The sequence below is a fragment of the Gymnodraco acuticeps genome, unplaced genomic scaffold, assembly GCF_902827175.1.
Source record: "Gymnodraco acuticeps unplaced genomic scaffold, fGymAcu1.1, whole genome shotgun sequence".
Lineage (NCBI taxonomy): Eukaryota > Metazoa > Chordata > Actinopteri > Perciformes > Bathydraconidae > Gymnodraco > Gymnodraco acuticeps.
In genome coordinates, this window is record NW_022990990.1 from 165,834 (window position 1) to 188,140 (window position 22,307).

Here is a 22,307-nt window from a genome sequence, read left to right on the forward strand (position 1 = left end):
CGGTCGGTCGGTCGGTCAATCCAGAGCTGAAGTAATGTCTGCATCTGAGAGAGACGACTCAGAACAGCCTGAACACTGCTGTGCTCTTCCTGAAGAGACACTGAGGACACTGGAGTTGCACACAACCTTATAATAATTTAATTAATAATAATAATAATTCCTTACATTTATTATAGCGCTTTTTCAATGACTCAAAGCGCTTTACATATACACACATTACACATATATCATACATGCAATGGTCAGATACTGTGGACAATACCCACAGGCGCAAGTTCAGGTGAAGTGTCTTGCCCAAGGACACACCGGCTTTACAGACGCAGCAGCGGCGGGTTTCACCCCTTGATCTGATGATCATTGCACAGCGCACTGCGCCACACCGTCCATCTTCACGCCTCGAAGTCATCGAGGCGCTTTTACAAGTACACATTGGTATTATACATGTACTGTGGACATTACCCACAGGAGCAAATCCGGGTGAAGTGTCTTGCCCAAGGACACAACGGCCTGACGCAGTGGCGGCAGGAGCGGGTTTCGAACTGGAGTTCCCCAGCACTCCGATGATCGGATGCACAGACCACTGCGCCACCCGTATCCTTCTTGTTTACTCATTGTTCAAATCAAGTAAAGTATACGTTTAATGCCATATACAATGACAGCATCCTCCCTGACTTTCAGGTAATCATGGTTAATATTGAAATGATGAGCAAATGACAGCACCTTTAAGAGTTGAAATGTTAATCTAAGCTGCACATGTTAACCCGTGTTCAATGGCCTGGCTCTCAGTCCATTATAGCACACACACACTGCCCTATATGTGTCTCCCAAACACACAATCACACACTAATGTTATTAACAGCGGACATGGATCACATTAGTTGTTTGTCAGCATTTGATGGATTGCTTCATCTCTTCCTCCGACATCTCTAGTGCCCCTTCACTGAATTGCTTTTCATCAACACAGAACATATTGCCGGTAGAATAACTGCAGAGACAATGGGTTCATCCTTCAAGAAGACTTCTCTGTTTGGCACTAAAAGAAAACGTTAACAGCACCTCTAGTGATCAGGGGCTTCAGTATAGGTCTCGAATTGCCTCACTTTCAGCTGGCAGCAACCTTATGCTTTCATCTGAAGTGAGACAGTCATTGTTTGCCTGCAAAGAAAAGTAGATCCCGCTGTATCACTTTCACCTCATTTGCACTGCTTCACATGAGAAGCTATGTTGACAAAACAGGAGAAGTATTTTCCCATGCTGTTATTTAACCAGATTGTCTGAGAGCAGGAAAAAGAATCAACTCATTTGGGCGCAGCACAGACTCTACAAAGTTCATTCATGCTGTGTAACCATAAAACACAGTAATCAGTATTACATGTTTCAAATGTGGCCCTAATACCTCCATGGAACACAAACATTTTAGGTTCAACAAGTAGTTGCACAGCAATGATTACCTGCAGAAGAGGCTGTGCGTGGGCCTGTTGGTGTGGCATATTTGTATTTGTTTAAAGAGAGAGATTGTCCTCTTAAAGCAAATCCTGTCACGGCCACTATGAGGTTCATGGTTCAAAGCAGTCACATGCAAGCAACCTGTTCTACCATCTGCAGAGGTCTTCACTGCTGTAAGGATAATTATTCTGTCGATTATATTCTGTTCAGATAGAGTTAACTCTGCCTTTCAGCTGAGTGCATTGCAATTATGACTTGGAGTCGTTATTAGAGCTGTAAGATAATGGCACCAACTGGAGTTTTAAGTGTCCTTCAGGCAACAGGCTGGATGTAATAACCGTATAGTGATGCCTGGTACTTCAAAACATTAATTATGCATCAGTGCTTTGCAATGGGGAAGGGGAAATTATCTGTCTTGCCTGGTTTTTATGTCGATGTCAATAAGGGGTCTGTCCTGACACGTTTAGCTGCTAAATGAACAAAGGGTTCAGGTTAAGAGCGATCAATGGACAATCATTATATATTTGGAGATAAATTGTGAATCGTTTCCAATCATTTAGAGACACTTAAAGTGTGTCAAATCATTAATCGAGCATGCATAATGTAAACTCATTGTATTGAATGTTTATTTATTGGATTACAGTATATATTCAAAGTATAAAACCACAAGAATAGGCTGTCTCACCATCATCCTTATGTATATGCTCTGTTGTTTTGCTTTATGAACTAAAAAAACAGTTTGAAAGTATTCCTTATTTTGTTGGCATAGGCTCTTAATTTCCTATTATCAATGTCTTGCATTCTTCAAGTTTTTGCATGATAATTCTAGCCTTTTAAAAGAAAATGTATTGTCAAAACTACATTATGTTTGTTTTGCAATATCAACATGTAAACGTTATGTTTCGGTAATAATACATATATGTGTGTGGGTGGGTTTATTGTGATAATTCGTGGTTAAATCGCTTTTAAACGAATAATATAGCTATACGCTACGTTCATTTCTCAGATTTTGAATGAGACGTTGGCGTGACGTTCGGTCTGCACTCGACTGGACGGCGTTGTGTATACCGGCGGGAAGAGGGGAGGGCCCACGCGCGGGCTAAAGCTCTCTCCCCACCCAGTGTCTCTCTCTCAGTGTGGCAGTCTGTCTACCTGCTGCGGACCCAGACAGGCAGGCAGTCCGGAGCCGTGGAGCTATCCCAGCAGCCAGAGCCCAGGGGCGGCCGGTGGGAGGAGGCAGAGAGTCCGCAGCAACACTCAGCCTCTTTGACAGCCGTCGGAGGAAGGAGCCACCTGCACCAACACATGTCTACGGTAAAAAAATATGTTATTTATTTTTATTTAATGTGTTCAGGATGTAAATATGTATTTTGGGAAGCAGAGAGGTGTCGTGGTACGCCGGAGCGTCTTTCTGTGGTTTTGTCGGCTGTGTGATAGGAGCCGTGGGAGTGGGCATCTCCACACCTGGGTTTGAAACATCTCCCAGCACATACCGCTGGTAAAAAAGTGTTCTTGCTTTTTTATTATTCGTTTGTTTCAGTCTTAAGGTGTGAGTTGAGTAGGGTTGGCACGAGGCTGTGCAGCCGCTTCTAATAGCAGGATGGCGGGCGGCTCAGCTCGCGCCGCTGTCAGCGTGCAGCAGCTGCAAGCAATATAACAGCCGTTAACTAACTCTGACAAAACAGGAAGTACGCGCTTTGACCTTCAAAATAAGATCAGGAGAAATAATACATATCAAATAAATATTAGATTAACAACTGAACAATATTGTAGATGCTTTTAGCTTAACCAGTTGCAGTATTAAATTGGTAAAACAAAACGTTATTTCTGATAAAAATGCCCTCACAATTGACCCGTACTCATCTCCTTGCCCAAAAAGAGGCCTTAAAAGCAATGGTGGATTCATGCCAAGTTAGTTTGCCTGGTTTTTACAACATATCAGCTTTGTTTCACATTATGGACAATAGTAGTTTACGACACTGTTGTACTAGATATTCCCCCGAAGTAGCAGTATTCTTATACCACATAAACGAAAAAAGTGTTCTATTTCATATTCATAGTGTATTGGGTTTTAACTTTAATGAGTTGTTGGTGAACATATTTCGTAGCTGATAGCTTAAATTGCAAGCAAAGGTATAGTCTGTGCTTCCCGCTTCTCAAATGTTAAGACTTGCTGCTTTAAACTGCGTTACATAATGGGTAGAATTAATGTAAATATCTTGATGTGGGTTATCCTGGCCTCTGAATCCCAATAGGTATTGTTTGAACGTATTTTTCTAATGAATAAATAGCAACAATTGTCAATGGTTGCATAACTAATAATGGAACTCTGTCCTTCCCTCACTTTTTGATTTTATTTTGAAAAGTTTTACCGGAATCTAAATGGTAACAAATGGTTTGACTATGGAATGGAGCGTGTTGGCACCAGGTTGGCACGGATTTGTGAGCATGTTCATTCAATGTTTCATAACTGTCACGGTGATGAATAACAGTGTCTGTGACATTTAACGGACAGGGAGCCCCCGTGGACGTTCCCCCTGCATGTGTGTGGTTTGAATCACCTCCCTGCTGATAGAAAAGCCATGCTGACTCATGTTCATGAGAGCATTTTGCAACTGGGCAGCAGCTTGTGTTCATTCACATTTGTTCATGTTTTTCCTGTTCTGAGACTACATTGGTCCACATCAGATAACAGATCCCAATTATAAAAGCAATTTCCTTACAGAGAAGATGTGTGTTGTTGCATAATGATTTGTACTTTAGGCCACAAATGGACTTGTTTTGACTGTACACACATCTTGAAACAGAGTGATACCTCGCGTCAGTGCTGGAACCATCTCTCTAACGTTGTCACAATTATATTTTTAGACTTTCAGACAAGAAAATAAACTTTACAGACTACTACATCTTCTATACCAATTCATTTTTTGTATTCTGTAAGCACAATTCCACTCATAGGGTGTTTTGATGTGTGATCATATCCCTGTCACTATCTCATTTAACAAGAGACAAGATGAGAAAAGTGACTTTCTCAATCAGAATCACCAGATCTCTAATTATCATCACGACATGGCCAACATTTAGTTCTCAGATAAGTGTGCACGCACGTTCGTGAATGTGTGCTCGTTTATGTATTTGTTGTGGCCAGAAAGCATTTTAATCTCAACCTTAATTCCTTTCTGGTTTCTAAAGTTGCAAACGTGGCTTCTAAGGAAGTTAATTGTTGACATTGTTGGATTTCATTACAAAAAGAGTCCCTGTCTTATCCTCCGGGTTTATGACATCCTCTCATCTTCATATTCTTTCACAACCCTCTGCTGCATATGTGTGCTTGCTTTATTTCCTGTCTCCTGTAGCAGGTCTTCATACATTTTTAAACACCAAATAGATGTGTTTCCGCTCTTTCCAGTCATCTTCCCTGCATTTCCATGTACCACAGAGAGTGATAGAAGGCTCAGTACTGATGGGAGAGGAGCTATTTTATTTTGACTTGCCTCTCCACAGTTTCAGGCAGTTTGAGAGAGGCTGTGATGTGGTTTGGGGACCGCAGTGCGCTTCCTATTCAGCAGATAAACAGCCGCTGCAAGGATGATGTAAATCTCTTTTTATAGTGTCAGTCAGTGCCATTTTGGAGGGAAACACATATTGAGTACTGCCACCTGTCACAAATGTTTTTCATTCTACCCCATTCAACTCGATTTCTCTGAAGAACTGTATAAACAACTTGGATTGATTTCCTCCCTCAGGGCAATTCTTTGGAGGCCGAAACATACATCACAACAGTTATTGTGCATTCAAAGGAAGTGAGCTCGCAGCTAACACTTGGTCAAATGACCGTGGTGAAACGTCCTGAGCTAAACGTCTCTGTTACTTCTATGGTCAAGAACCAATGTTTCTATCAAGAAATGCAGTATAAGGAGTACTGTGATTAGTATGACGTTGAACTTAGGGCCATGTGGGTAGACAAATATATATTACCTAGATTGGTTGATGGGGTAAATATCCTGAGAAAAATAATACAAATGTCCCCAGATTACAGTCGTAATATTATAAGGAAAAACTTGGATATTATCTGAGATAAAATGTGTATATTTACACATTTATCTTGTATTTTATTTATCTAAAACACTACAAGTTATGCGAAACATGTATCTTTAATCGAACATATATTGTATACTGTAATTGTATAGTGAATTGGCTACAGAAACACTGGTAGGGTGAAGGCTCAATTCACATGGGTCAGCTTGCAATACACCTCTCCATCTGCGGTCCCTTAGGCCTCCTGGCTGTTACTACCCAGTCGGGGGTATTCTGATGAAGTGAATGACGTTGAACCCCCGATGGACAGTGTGTCCCTGGGGGGGAATGGAGAGGATTTAGAGGCAGTGAGTCACCCCGTGTTGATGAATAGAGCCAATGATACAGCACAAGACCATGACCACTCTAAGACGTCTTATAAAGTGGGCAGGTCGTAGTCAATAACACGTTTGATTCAGTTTATTAGGACTATATATAGAAGAAGTTACAAAGGGCTCCAATAAAGAGTGGAAGAGAGTGAAATAAATTGTCAATAAAATGGAAATGGAGATTGAAACAGAAGCAAGGAGCCAATGTAAACTTGTAAAGAATATGATGTGTCAAATCATGCCCTTCAAAAGTTTGTATTGACACTCACTGCTCCACCAGAACAGTTCACTTACTACTTATTATAATATTCTACACTAGCCTGTTTAACCTTGTGTACTAGTAGCTTTTGTAGAGGAAGTTAATTATCTTGCAAGTGATGAGCTGGTAGGTGTTGCAACATCACTTTCCTGGTTACAGTAATCTGTTGTTGAGTGGAAGAGAAACATGATACTACAGGTGTGGCCGAGCTCTGAAGATTACACATTTAAAAGAAGTAATGCTACTCAACACGAGGATAATCCTCCCTCGGCCTCAGGGCTGCAATTTGTATCCACTCGTGTCTAAACAAACTTGAATACTTGAAGGTTTACTGTATGAGAGAGGTGATTAACCTGATGAGTAACCACCCAGGAGAGGAGAGCAATGTGATGATACGACCAGTTTGGGGGTGGCGTTAAACATCTGCTCCCTGTGTATGTGGTGGTTGTTAACACATTCTGCAAACATAAATCAAACGGTATCCCTCCATTGAAGACTTCCCTTTTTGTTATGTGAGAAATGTCATTACAATTTGCAGATCTTAGTCAAGAGGTGACCTAAAAGCGCCATGAAGTAATGTCTTGTGTTCCCTAATGTGATGTTTTGTTGTTCCTGCGACAACCGAGGCGTTATGTTTTCAGGATGTCTATCCAAGTGTGTCCCAATCTTGTGAACACAAAGTCTCAAGAACGCCTTGAGTGAATTCATTTCATTTTGGCTCAAACTTCCACTACAACTCAAGGATGAACTGATCAGTATTTGTTGGACAAAGTTGAAAGTCTTTGTGACCTCACAACACATCTCAAACTCCCTCTCTTTACAATCTGTGTGTCCTTTAAGTCACAGCTCAAGGTCTTGTTCTTTAAAGGAATGGCCTCTGGGGATCATTTGGAGTGATGTTTGTCTTGGACTCCATTAGTGATGTCTGGCAGGGGGGCCCAGCCCGGCTGTGTGTATCTGGGATGATGAGTTTTGGATGAAGCCCAGACCTCCTCTGTAGGGTCAGTGGCCGTCAGCCAGGGCTCTGCACAGCCTCCTCTTTAACCCTCACAGTCTTTGCTTTCCCCGGGACCTGAGCATACACACATAGCAGGGTGTTAGACAAACAGAGAGGAGAGGGAAGGAGCTTTTGATCATGGCAGCCTCTACGCAGACAACACAATGAATTATAGGCCGCACAGATAGAGGAGATAAAGTCAGCCACTCCCCAGGCTGCCTTCAAGGGAACCATGAAGCCTTTTGTTAAAGGCAGATTAAAGGCCTTTTCAACAAAGCGTTTAGTAAGTTGACTGTCTACAGTTGACTTTATTCTACTGTATTTACTCTGCAGGCCAAGGCCATTACATTTCGCTTTTAGTTTAGTGCTCAAACAATTAGTGGGAAATGATCTGGTCTCCACCAACCACTGGAAACTGCCTGGCCCTTTAAAAAAAGAATATGTGCTCTGTGGCAACACGCTCTCACTCCATAATTGTCCAGGAGCGATGTTTGGTCAGGGTCCCGTGGCGTGCAGTTGTGACGCTCCTAGGCTCCTTCAGCTTCATAAAGGGACGCAAATAGCTTTCAACTGATTGCAATGTATTCCCATCTGCAGGAAAATTGCAGAAAAATTGCGGGCAAGAAAAAAAGCAGGCCCTTCGTGCTGATGCTGCCGCTTGTGTCAAAATAACCGACATGTTTAGTACAGGTGCAGCCAGGTCCATCTTCTTCTAACCCGTGGCCAATATTGGTGGTGAGGAAGATGATTCATTTCATTTCAAACCTTGATGAGAGGGAGAGAGATCAGCGCGAGTGGGGAGAGGGAGGAGAACTCGCTGTAAGCAGAAGCTAAGAAAATTAGGAAAAGATTATTATTATTAAGGTTATGATACTCTAGTTCTGGAACCCATTAATATCCCTTTGATGAAGCACTAGTAAGACATATTATAAGAGAAACATTCGTTAGCCTACAAGCTAGTAAGCTGGCTTTTTTAGGTTTTCCCTGGCAAGTTAAAATATAGCTTAATGGGACTCTGATACGTTGTCTCATTGAAAGTTAACCAACATTCATGAACAATTACTGTCAGCTGGCAGCTTGTTTAGTTTAGTTTATTTACTTATTTGGTTATAAGGGCAACAGTGGTCTTTTGGGACCTGAACAATTTTTTTATAGTCAGCTTTTTGTGGTAGTTTTGATTGACAATATATAGAATGAATAATATAGAAATAGATAAAAAATGGAGGCACACATGTAGTTTTGACCATTAACTGTGTGGTATTGTTATGTCAATGCCTATTTGTATGGACCTCTATCAGGGAATCCATTCATTATATATCATTGTGTTGAGCCAGGTAGAATCCCCAGAGGAGGAGAGTGTCAGCGAGAGTGAGGAGAGCAAAGAGCAGGAGGACATAGATTACTTTGCCCGAGCCGAGCCATCTATGTTACAGATGTTTTTAGAACAGCACCCACAACAACATACCAGAAATCCAGTTGTGCAGAAGGTCTTCACCTGTAAAGATGGCACCAGCAGAAAGTGGCTTACATATTGCAAGGGACGTCATATGTTGTTTTGTTTTGTATGTCTGGCATTAGGGAAGAGGACTGACACTGGCACATTTATAACTGGAATGTCAGATTGGAGGCACGCACACCAGCGTACAGAGGAGCACGAAAAGAGCATTACATATTCAACCTGTGCTGAAGCTTTTTTCTTACGGTGCTCTAAAGCAGACATCGAAAGCATGTTTGCTGGCAGTCAGATGTCTGCTCATAGGGAACAAGTCCGAAAGAGACGTCAGGTTTTGGAGTGTGTGGTGGATGTGGTGAAAGTGCAGGCAGGTGGAGAATGAGGGAGCATATATGCTAGCTGACAACACCGTGGACCACGGGAACTTTTTGGAGCTCATCCTTTTATTAGGAAAGTATGATGTCTGCTTAAAAGAGCATCTGGATGATTGCGTAGAGAAGAGCAAGAAATTGCACCAATCCAGTGGAACAAAAGGTAGAGGGTCTCTCATCACCCTACTCTCCAAAACTACTGTTAACTCCATAATAAACTCCGGAATGTTTTCTGTTCAGCTGGACACAACACAAGACATAACTTCTCAGGATCAGTGTTCAGTCATCTTAAAATATGTCAATGAGACTGTGCAAGAGAGGCTTGTGGCTTTAGTGAAGTGCCATGCATCCACCGGACAATACTTTGTGAACTTGCTCTCAGAGGTCTTAGAGCATCTGAAACTGGACAAGGGCATGTGTATACAGTAGGTAATGCAACAGATGGAGCATCCAATATGCAAGGCCGGTACAAAAGATTTTCTGCACTGATGACCTCCCAGTCACCCACTCATGTCCCTGTGTGGTGCTACTGTATGCTCATGTTCTTAATCTTGTCCTGGCTGAAACTACCCAAACTGTCATCGAATGTGGAACACTTTTCAACCTAATCAATGGCATAGCAGTGTTTATCAGGGAGTCATATCAGAGGGTCAATCTGTGGGAGAAACAAGCCCAAGAAAAGATGCCGTCGACTCATCCTGTAGACTCATCTGGTCCCATCTCTATTGTGTTGTCATAGAAAGGGGAGGCAGGGCACTATAGGGTCCCCCCCTAAATTCACTAGAAGTCATCATTTAAGGGGTTATTTTTAAAACTTTTCTTCTGGGGGGGGGCATACACCCCCAGACATTACATTACATTACATTGCATTTAGCTGAGGCTTTTATCCAAAGCGACTTACAATAAGTCCGTTCCACCAGGAAGACACAACATTGAAGAAAACAGAATCATATAAGTACATCAGGCTTCATAGAGCCAAACATTTCAAGTGCTACTCAACTGGCTTTAGATAAGCCAGTCCTTTATTAGTATATAAGTGCTTTGTTAGTAATTCTATCGCTCGAAGTGGAGTCGAAAGAGATGAGTTTTCAGTCTGGAAGATGTGTAGGCTTTCTGCTGTCCTGATTTCAATGGGGAGCTCATTCCACCATTTTGGAGCCAGGATAGCAAACCCACGTGTTTTTGCTGATGGGAACTTGGGTTGGCCTACCTGCCTGTCAGCCTTCCATCTGTGCACAAACTTATCTCGTGCCCTCATTGGTCATGTTCGTGTGTGTTGGAGGAGGGGCTCTGTAAGGAAGTCTGAAGTTGGTGCATCATGGCATGTGGCTCATTAAAAAATAAGTACAGCTATTATCTCCCTCTTGTATAACTGGTTGGCCCCACCTGCAGCAGGTAAACCAGGATTGCCAACTCTCACGCATCTGGCGTGTCAATCTCACGCTCTCACACTGCCCAAACTATTCTCACGCCCAAAACAAGATGAACCTGTGATCGTTTTTGGTTGGTTATTTACAATGTTGAGTTGACAGCTGCTCAAGCTGTTGATCCGCTCCCTCCCCGCCTCCACCACCATCAGACCCCCCTATTAGTGCTCGGTCACTGTTCGCTTTGTGAGAGGGTTTGAAGGTCTAATTTCTAATGATTGATAGTTACACATACTTGTGGTATGTATTAGTTTAGTTTGCCCCTGGTACGTAAAAAGGATAATAATAATAATAGTGTTTTTTTAAATTATACTGAGTTATTCTTCTTGTCAGGAACCGCTACTATTCGTTTGTTTTATGGATTTGGGCCGGTCTGGGTCTAAATGCCAGGGCCGATTTGCTGTCCCAGTCCAGCCCTGGTCATAACTGCACACCACGGGACCCTGACCAAACGTCGCTCCTGGACGATTATGGAGTGAGAGTGTGTTGTCTGTGGAAGTGAACTGAAGATCCAGCTGATACATGTATGGCTCTGTGGGTTTGTTACTTTTAGCCTAACATATGGTCATTTGATCCATTGTTTTTATACAAATATTAAAGAGTGGCTTTAAGTCATTTTTCGAGCAAAAATACCAAACATTATCAATTACACTCATCATATGGGAGGATTTTCTCCGTGTCTCTGTTTTATGTCCTTTTAAATTAAAACAAGGGTTTTAGACTGGAACTCAAACCAAACAAGCACTATTGTGTTACTATTATTTTGTAAAATGATGGTATGACATACTCTTGATGGATTAGTTGGCATTTAGTAATCATTACTTGAATAAACACGTGGGTTTGCTATCCTGGCTCCAAAATGGTGGAATGAGCTCCCCATTGAAATCAGGACAGCAGAAAGCTTACACATCTTCCGGCGCAGACTAAAAACTAATCTCTTTCGACTCCACTTCGAGCGATAGAATTACTAACAAAGAATTTCTAACAAAGCACTCATATACTAGTGACTAAGCACCTATATACTAACAAAGGGCTGGCTTATCCAAAGCCAGTTGAGTAGCACTTGAAATGTTTTGGCTCTATAAAACCTGATGTACTTATATGATTCTGTTTTCTTCTAGTTTGTATCTTCTTGGTGGAATGCACTTATTGTAAGTCGCTTTGGATAAAAGCGTCAGCTAAATGCAATGTAATGTAAATGATGAGTCTGTGCAACGATAAGACACTTTTAGTTACCTCATTATTGCTATTTCCAAAGTAATCACGTTAGCGTAGATGCATCTTGCCACGTGAAGGGCCACAACATTGACCCAATGAAACGTTTCCATTTGACCTCAGTTTCAGACCACATTACTCACTCTGGCAGCAAGGTACGGCTCTAATTTGCCCCTGCGAGACCACCTCCTCACTTCAATCTCAGGAAGAGAGCAGCCTTGCTTTTAATCTTGTCTTCTAGCCTTGTACCCAGCAGAGAGCCAAAGCTGATTGCGTCCCCTTTCCCTTAAGCCAACCCAAACACACTTTTGCATCAACAACAACCTTGTCCTCCCGGCACCTGGAAGAAACAGCAAATTGGCAACAACAGCAATGTTTTTAAAGGTTTGTCATGTCCTTTAGAGAGAGGTTTGTCTGCTTCAGATGCTATCACAGCTTACTGGAATGAGCAGTATGTGATGGGCGGGTGTTTCCTTGTGTCACTTTTCGACAACAAAGAATGATGTTTCTGCTCTGAAACCTGTTGCATACATCCTAATCCTTCCAAAGCAGCGGGAAATCTGACTTTTTTGTGTGGTGTTCATGCCTCTAGTGTTCAAATCCATCCTTGTGTTTTCCACCTCGCCTCTAATCTGCATATTGGACTGATGGATGGATGAGATACTCGAACAGCACATCAAATGACTCGATAGCTCCCGTGTCATTAATTCTAAACCTCTCTGGCGCAGCACAAGGTGAAATAATGGAGAATGGCTGTGCATGTAGAGTAGTGCATTACTCTTAGTGTTGCGTGCTCGCTGTAATCTATCTTTGCACAGGATACTTGATTAACTGGCTTGATCACAGATATTGGTTTCCACGCAAGCGAGCCAGTTGTTGTTTAAAGGCAAGGACGAAGAATGGCTTACAAGATTCTGTGTGGCAGCTGTGCAATACCGCTCTTAGTGTCACAATATTAATACAAAATGTTTTTAAGTATATCCCGGATATATTATGACATGAGCTGCAGGATAAGTGACAGGGCAGCTGTGGCATTTGCCCCGGCCTGTTTCTCTGATAACGGAAACTTCCTCACCAACTACGGCCCGTTCCCATCATCCCGCATGTCTGTGAGTGTGTCAGGCTGCTGAGAGCGAGGGCTTTTCAAATAGGTCATAAAAGAAAACTGGGCTTTCTGTGGCTAGGGCTTTCACGGGGTATTCTTGTCAAGAATTACAAACCCACGCCTCAAATTGAAGTGAATCAAATCAAAGACTGTGTCCTAAAACACTTATCCACTATTCCTTACACTCGATTTGGTTTAAATAAAGTTGGATTTGGGGCACTGCTAGATTACATTGGATTATTATGCTATTTACAGCTAATAGACACCGATTAAGGTGCGTTTTTCCTTTTTACGATAAAGCACATAGCAGTACAACTTAAACCCCTGCACTGTCTCCGATGTAAGCTGACCTCATTCTAGCCCCTCGTGTTTTTGAACTACTCTCCTGTTTGATGAAGAGAAAGTGCTGCCTGGGATTCAGACCATGATGACCACAAGTTCATCCAGCACTGGGAGTACCATTGCCAATCTGGGTCTGAGCCAGGCGTAAACTGACACAAAAGCAGCTGTCACTCAGAGCCGGCTGCTGTAATTACAGAGTCCCTCCGCCGTCAGACATAATGTTGACAAGGCTCTGATGCACACACACACGGAAACATAAGCCCCCTCACAAACAGCCTTCATACAGGATGGAACCTGGATTATAGTGTATTAAAAAGAAAGAGACACTGCTTAAATCCTTGAAGCCCAAAGCTAATATAATGAATTCTAAAGATTGGCCTTTAGCTGCCTGGGAAAGGATGAAGTGGAAGAGAAGACCTGCTGGTTTGTGTGCAGTAATGCAATCTGGGATAAGAGCTCTTAAAAGTGCTCTTCAATTACGTGGGTTTGTGTAAAGGGCAATGTCACAACCTCACATACTGGAGCGGGGGGGGTTAAGCTGAAGGATGCTGGGAAATGTGTTTTTAAAGCGTTGTACATGTTTAGCAAAAATAGTTGTTTAGAGTTAAGAAATGATCGCGGGCACATGTATTTGCCCCATAAAACACCATCAAGGGGAAAGGAAATTGATTGTGTTTGTAATTGCAAGGTGCCGGTCACAGCAAACAATCAATTTGAGTAGTTTGATCACAATCTGCACTTTATTAGTTATATATGAAGTCACTCGGCTCCCTTTTTTACAGGAGCTAATATACCTAATTCATCTAATCTCATAATCAGGACATCACCCGACCCCAGACTCGCTCATTTCCGCTCTTATCTTATCCACAGTTCCTTCCTGAAACAGGAGACTTGGATGATCCTCATGCTTAAATGCACCCCAGGTTTGGCATGCGCAACAACCCAATATATTCCTGTAACTGAAGCTGGTGCTGATGCTACGCCTCCTGTAACGACACGCTGTAATGTTGGTTTTGCAAGATGAGCGTTGGCCCCTGAATCTCTCCCTCCTCCTGGCTTGAGTTTCCCAGTTGGCACTTGTCTTTTAGTTTTCGATGTCTCCATGTTGGCACCGGGATGTAAAAACGCCTGCCCAAAGTTGTAGAACTCAGCTACTCAGGGACATTTTGTTTTACAACGTTGGCTTTGTTGTTTAGTGAAAAGAACTGTCTTAGCACTGCCATTCAATTTGACTAATGCTGCCTTAATTGTTGGTTGGATTTGCAGCATTTTGCTCCCTCCCCTTCTTCTCCTCCACTGCCATCTCTGATAGCTTTTGTCCACTTATAATGGTCTCAGCCAGTGTGCAGCTGGAGCGCCCGCTTTTCTCCGTGTCTCAGCAGCACCCGGATGACCCACTAATGGAGGGCTTGTGTGAGGGAAAAGCTGGAGGCAGCGTAGGAAATGCAGAGTTGCAGCTCAAATCAACCTGCAGACCTCCCGGGGAGCGAGGCTTTGAGGAATCACAGAAAAAACCTCTCAGTCAGAAGAAAAGGAAAGATGAAATAAGGCCAGAGTGCTGCTGAGTTGTTTTCTTACGTCTCCAAACTTTACTTTGAAAAGGACCCTGTGGCTTTGGACATGACGCAGTACTTTGTCAAGATGGCATCATAACCTGAGAAGCTGGTCCCTGGAGGTTTCAGCGCGCGTCCTTGCTGTCCAGTACTTTGACATTTTTTCTTTCAAGTCTTAAAACAGACTGTAAAAAGCATGCTTATCTTATTCATCAGTGACAACATAACAAGGTTAATAATGACACACATTGTCTGAGCTTTATTCTGCTCGTCCTTCACGACGCATATGATTGAAGAGGACAGGATCTGGGAATTATAAAAACTATCAGGCAGCCTGGAAAAAAATAATTACCCAGTAGGGCTTTGTATTGTTAAGAAATGACAGTATACCTTTCAACCCTTAAGGTGATACAGATACCAACAGAATACTTAGTTGAATACCATTTATTTAACTTTATTCCTATTTTTTCACGTTAATGAAAGTGTTCAGTTGCATAGATGCAAGAACACTTCTCATCCCCATCCATAGAACAGACTGTGCATGTTGTAGCTGCTGCAGTAGTGGGCTAATCACATGTCACATTAAAACAATGAATCCTTACAGTGATTGGCTGCGAAAAAAACAAACAAATAGTCCTACTTTTTAAAATGTTGGTACAAAAAGGATTGGTTGCAGGTATCCATTGACTGGAGAATTGTAGAAAGGTGCTACTTGGTTACCTTTTACCTTGCCTCGGTAAACACTTGCATTTTAATACAAATAAACAGACAAACTGTACTTCGGGACATAATAGCCTCTCTGGCAGACCTCAGAAGAATGCATATACGTGTGTGTATTCAAATGCCATAACTCTGGGATGTGCGCGTCCATTCCAACACTTTTCCAGCTGCAGGAACATTTCCATTGTCAGGCGTTAATCCGTAGTGACTTTCAGCCCCCCGCTCTCGTCCTTGGGCACACAGGGACTCTGTGTAGCACAAAGCAGGAATGTCAGGGGCCTCCGTCAGCAGAAGACCTTGATCGACCTTCTTAATTCAGTGTCTCTGCATACAGAGTAGTAGATCTGCAGATATTACCTTGTCTGTAAATTATATATAGGAACTTGTATGAATGTAAATCTCAGTTGACTTTGCTTTCAGCCTGAAAGCCTTAGTTTGTGTGACGCATCGTTTCCACTGCAAACCAAAGGAAGACATAATCAAATACACACACGTCTTTTTTTGTCTGTTTAAGGGAGTGTAATTCAATATTGCGAGCGCAGAAGGCAGAATGAAAGGAAAGCAAGTAAACACAAGATTGTTTTGTTATCTGGGCTCGAGGGGTATTGATTTCTGTTTTCTGTCTTTGGGCAGAGAGAGAGAATCAAACAAGCAGACTTGAAGGGAAAAACTCATCTTTGGTACAAATCACAAACTCCACTGAGTCACTAAAAGTGCTGATCCAGCGTCAGCCTTGGCTAAATGTTGTGCTATTGTTGCCAAGTGCAAACGTGTTATAGGTAGCACTTATCAGCACTTTCTTTGACATGCTGGTTAGCAGATGTTGGACAGGACTTGACGTGCTCAGAGACAGGAAGCTGTCATCGTGCCTTCAAGAAGCGTGTGTTTGTGCATCATTGTCATGGTTGTGAGCTTTTAGCCCACACATCCAACACAACGCTTTGATCAGAGAGACCCATATCTGCAGCATGCCTTACAGAGGACAACAGCAGAAGTCACATGACGGCTCAGATTGATGTCAGTTATTGGCTAAAGAAAGAAATGTCTTAGAAAATCAATTTCTCCTTATGTTAAAAGCCATACAGTTACAACTGTGCTGTGCCTCAACATACTATATTGTGTTTATTAGAATGCTTTCATAAATTCACTTTTTGACATCCTCAAACTGTATCCTACAATTGTATTTTCTGGCCTAGATTTGATGAGATGAACCTTCTCTCCTGTCTGAAACACAGTCTGAATTAGCGGCATGTTATCGACTGTGATAAACCAGCAGCCATACTTGTTTATTCTTCAGTTGCACATCTACGCAGGGCTTTCCTGGAGCCATAGTCCCGCCATAATAAACATCCAACGTCTCGTTTTTCTCAAGCTACCAAACAGAAGCACAGAACTGCAACAAATCCACACTGTGTCCTTCTCTTGTATGTTTGAAGCCATATTGTTACAGATAAACTGTGCCGCTTCTTACTCTTGATTATCCATGGAACACTAACTCGTCCATTATGACTTTCTATGTTACTTTTTCCATAATGGATTTCACTGTTTTTCAAGCAAAAATGTCAACATGTGTTGGTTTCAGCTTCCTAAATGTAATGTTTTTTTTCTTTTGCATGTTGTACACATAGGCGGATTTTGCGGGGGGGCAGGGGGTGCATTGCCCCCCCTAATGGCTGAAATATGTTAGAGCATTACTACTTCTAAAACTGTTTCAATACAAATATTTCGTATATCAATATTTTAATAGATGTAATATAATGATTGTTACAATACAAATCTGAATAATATCATATTTTGTTTGAAATAATTTCATTTTTGAGCAGTCGCATGTTGTGACGTGTGTGTGTGTGTGTGTGTGATGTGTGTGTGTGACGTAAGAGGTTAAGGACACACATTTCCTCGCTTTTTTTTACATACAAGTGATTCAGCTATTGTATTACAATAAGATATGCGGCGATTTTTAAAACGTCCAATTTCTGGGACGTTTAAGGCGTCTACTTCTGCACTAAGTAGGACACTGGTTAATAATATTGTAGCATGTTCAAGTAACCAAGGGATATAGTAGTTATCAAATAAGTATAAGATGTGCACAGTTATGATAAGTTTTACAGATGTAATGCACTGTTGTTGGGGGGAGAGACCGCCCCTTCCATATGAGTGTGTGTGTACGGCGGGCATAAGGCATGCATGAGGCGTGCATGACGAGACGAGTTGTGTTCGTATGTAGAAAAGTCATACTCAGTGCGGTGAACGCTGGTTTTATTGATACTGTATCCGTAGCACCCCACGCAATAGTTGGGACTGTGTACTGACGTCAGTAAAAAAGGTTTGCCCCCCCAAGCGCAAATGTCAAACTCCGCCTATGGTTGTACATTTAAAGGTGGGGTAGGTAATTTTGGAGAAACCAGCTCGAGTGCGCTAGAATTTGAAAATACACAACCGGAAAAAATCTGCCACTTCCTTACAGAGCCCCTCCTCCAACACACACGAACGCGCACATGACCAATGAGGGCACGAGGTAAGTTTGTGCACAGATGGAAGGCTGACAGGCAGGTAGGCCATCCAGTTACTTTAGCCGGGCCGGCTAAAATGATTGGTCGTGCTTTTTACAGCGCCACAGCTTCCACAGATGACTTTTTTTTTAATGGATTTTTTGTCAAAGCACTTCAGATATTCATTGCTATCGGGATGTTAAGAGCATTCCATGGAATATAACAAGTGTATCTCGAGCCGGTTTCTCAAACTTACCTACCCACTTTTAAGTAAATAGAATATTTGTATAGTTTATAGTTGAACTTTGTACAAAAAAAACTTTACAAAGTGTCCTTTAACTCTGGAAAACTGGAACAGACCTTTGTCTTATGATTTTGAAAACATCAAACCATTATTTTATCCATCTATCAAACAATTGAGCAGATTAAGTGATAAAGAAAATACTCTTTAGTTGCAGCACTAGTTTGATTAATAGTTTCTTCTGGAAAAAGCATTGAGCGCTGAAAGTAACTAAAAGATATCTCGCAAACCTGAGCACATAAAACAAAGCTTTCACCCAGGAAAATACTACATTGTTAGTAGAAGCCATCTTTTGTTGTATACTGTATGAAGGTTAATTGACAATTTGACCCACAAATGATCCAAATCTCAACATTCAGGAATCGTTGAAAATGGGTTAGGGTTAGGGTCACTAAAAAACCAGCAGTGGATTCTGACTTTGCTCATGATTTTTATTTAGCTAGTCAGTCCATTACACTCCTACCATTATCATAGCAGTTGATCCAATTAAGGTGTCATGGAACAGCGGCGCCGGATTCATTTCAGAAGTGGGGGGGGGGCAAAAAGTGCGTGTGTATGACATAGGCCTACTTGCCAACCCTCCCGATTGGAGTCACATTTCTCCCGATTTCTGACTAAATCTGATTTGTTTCATTCTAACATAACGCACCAAATGTTACTGTTTCCACTCGGACTTCAATACAGCTACACCATTGTTTGGTTTCCATGGTAACGTGTCTCTCTAGTAGCGCGAGCAAATGAAAGTCTGAGAGGGTGTTAAGGAGGAAGATAGTCAGAGAAAACAGAACAAGAATGGACAACTCGACCCTCTGCTCACTCCTTTCCTGTACATTAAACTATACAGGTCCAGCCCACATATGACAGCGCAGTTGCTCATTCCATCTCTTCTTTTTTCCTGCTACGCTCTTGTTTGACAAGCTGAATGTTGACTGGTGTTTGACTGAAGTAAGCTCTGTGAAAAGTTCCAGTTATTAACTCGGTATTTACAAAGCTGTCATCTCCACATTTGGAGAAAGTTACAAACCGTTTGACAGCAGCACATCTGCATATTTCACAGAAGGCTCGTTTAGTGGTTTTTCAAAGAATGAACCACTCTCTGTTTTTGTACCATTCTGCATTGAAGTACCTTCTCTTTGCCCAAATAAGCTTTTATTTGCCCGTCACAATGTCCCGACAACAAACCTCCATGCAGTCGGAACCAGCCTGTTTCGGTTCAACGATGCCGGCGGCGGCGGTTTTGACAGCTTCTGCGGCCGCAGAGCTGCTGCTGGGGTTCATCTGGCTGCGCTGGTTCTATGGTTGAAGGACCAGGCTCCGGAGTTGTGGATGTCAGGGATGTGACATTCAAGTTGTTGAATTTCAGTTTAGTTTGACTGTATTTTGTTTTCTTATGCGCCGGTTCTTCTGACATGTTTGCAAGTTTATCTATCTAGGTTAACGGCTGACACACACTGAACAACGTAACACATAACGTAAACAACGTAACACATAAACACATCTAAGCTTTGTTATTGGTTGTAATGTACATGGATACATTTGAATGGTGTGACAATGTCCTATTTGATTGGATTAAAATGTACATATTCTTCCTGCCTGCTGTATTTTACCTAATGCAAAGTGACCTGCTCCATCGAAGTCAGTCGCATTGACCCGAAGACACATTTTGAGTTGTATACACTGCTGGAAAGAGGAGATTCCTAGCTTTCTAATGATATCAGGATTGTTGTTGTACTCCAAATATTAAGCAAAATATGTCACATTATATAATGACTGTCACCGAGTCATCATTTTGAGAAAAAGGCCTTCAAAGTTTCCTCTTCTCTGGTTCGATCTGATTGATTATTAGCGGAGCAAATGATCAAAGTAGTACAGGGGGAAGATATTTTCGTTTGGATTACTGGTCTGGGGGAAGCTCGCGAGTGTGTGTATTGTGTTTGTTTCCCGGGGAAAACACTCACGAGAAACACCGCTGTTGTTATGCCTGCTGTGACGTCAAGTTACTCCGTTCTCTGCTTGTAATTATGCCGAAGCTTCAAAGTTGTATTTATCATCTGAATTTGCCGAAACAAGTTTAATATTCTGAAAGCCAAGACTTTGTTTATTTGAAATCAGATGAAAACAAACTGTAACGGACCCTGCCGTGTTATCTATGATTACTATGCCTTACATTCATAATGTCAGCGGAGGGACGATGTTAATCCATTTGTGTTGTTGTGGAAATACCGGACGTGACGTGGTGTGATCGCTTAGCAACTGAACTCCGTGAAAAATAAACACCACTAAGGTTCAAGGTTGAGGGAGGGGAAGCGGCGCTGTGGAAGAGCAGAGTGGCGAGTGAGAGCTGCATCTTCCCTTTACAAGCTTCAAACATGCCTGTAGCTAATGAGATTGAATATAACAATCAAAAATAACTAAATATACACCGCTAGATCAGATCGCGTTTTAGATGCGACTTTAGAGTAGAGGGGAATTATTGAAACGAGATGTGTACAGTGTTCCGCGGCAGCTGCCGCTGCGAAAATGTGGGGCAGGGCTGTAAAATGCCGATGGCCCCCCCCGCTTCCGGCGCCCTTGTCATGGAATAAGAGTCAGAAACACGTCAATCATCATTGGAAGAATGACACAGTGCCAGCGTGGGTCACTTTATTTTGGGTGTGTTTCAGCAGGTGTTTGAGACATTCTTGATTTTGACTGAGTTTCAGTGAGTTTAGATTGTTGAATAAATGTTGAGGCTAAACAGCAAAGCCTCCAACTAATGTTAGTTTGGATATGTCACCATGTCATTTTTTTATCATGTAAGGCTATCCCTGAGTACTTGTAGTTTACACACAAATATCGTAAATGATTGCAAGAGAAGTAATGCAATGTCTCTAAAACAAGGTTGAAGTGTTCTTTAGGATCAGATAGATGTAAGTCAAGTGGAATATTGTTATGGTGATTGTAGTGGTACGTCCTGTGCTTGGGCTTTGGTCGTCAGATAGTGGATATCAGAGCTGTAAAGTCACGATGTCCCAACCAACAGGTGGTGTTCATGTTGGCCTGTGGTGGCGTCAAAAGGTAACTGGGAATCGATTTACATCTCGATATTGACAAGATTGTATGCCAGATTGATGATATTAAACACTTTGAATTAGGGTTGTAACGGTTCACAGAATTCACTGTTCGGTACGTACCTCGGTTTGGGGGTCACGGTACAACAAGAAAAAGAAAATAAAAAGCCCCAAATGCATAATTAGACGCTGTCTAATAACGGCGACACACCGTCCTCGTCCGATCCACCACTCGCACTCCATCGTTATTGTAGTCCACAGGGAACCCGAAATGTTCCCACACAGCTGATTTAAAAGAAGCAGGTGGGTTCTAGCTCCTGTGTGTTATCTGAACTCGCCATACTAACTTTTCTTCTTCTTGTATTTGTTCGTTTTGGTGTTGTTTCTTCTTGTTCTTCATTTGTTGATTAAAGGCGGCTGGCAAACAGTTTTTAGCCCCCTGGATTATAAATAGTGTAATGGATACTGCCCTGAATGGCAGACTTTTTTTTCCCACACACAAAAAGGCGTATTCGTCGTGTGGCTGCATGTGCCGAACCGTGACGGTACGGGACGAATACGGATACCGTTACACCCCTACTTTGAATGCATTCACGTTAAAAAAACTCAGTTCAAACTCTCCATCTGAATATTTACATTCACCCACCTGTCTTAAACTTTATTTTTTAGCACCTGACTCTTTATTCCCAGTTTGCAGACTGGTTTGCGTGAAAAATATTGTGCATCTTTGCAAGAGGTAATTCTCAAAGCCAACAAATCCAGTCAAAAATTCAACATATTTGGGTTTAGAGGTGTTGGTCTGACAATACAAGTAGTAGGAAGGGATGAACTTGGAATCTGGGGGAAATGTTTTTTGGGCATCCTTTATCCCACATGGGAGAGAGATCCTATGAGGAATATAGATAGCTGCAACAATTCAGTCTTTTAAAATCTCTTCTCCTAAGGAGTCTTTGTCTGCTGAGACACACACACACACACACACACACACACACACACACACACACACACACACACACACACACACACACACACACACACACACGCACACGCACACACACACACACAAGCTGATGTCAAATTGCCCCTAAACCCCTCTCTTTCCAATGTATGAATATTCATGCCATTTATTATTATAGATAATAGATCAGAACAGAGACATGTCAAAACTGA

General features: G+C 42.1%; 1 protein-coding gene across 1 annotated transcript in view; it reads left to right on the plus strand.

Annotated features, from left to right (window-relative positions):
* Nucleotides 1-2,511: 2,511 nt before the first annotated feature.
* si:dkey-97m3.1 (fatty acyl-CoA reductase 1) overlaps nucleotides 2,512-22,307 on the plus strand; it is a 51,219-nt gene continuing 31,423 nt past the window's right edge. Inside the window, exon 1 of the mRNA XM_034235842.1 lies at nucleotides 2,512-2,760. Coding sequence (XP_034091733.1) covers nucleotides 2,752-2,760 — 9 coding nt within the window. The 5' untranslated portion in view covers nucleotides 2,512-2,751. The remainder of the gene's footprint in view (nucleotides 2,761-22,307) is intronic.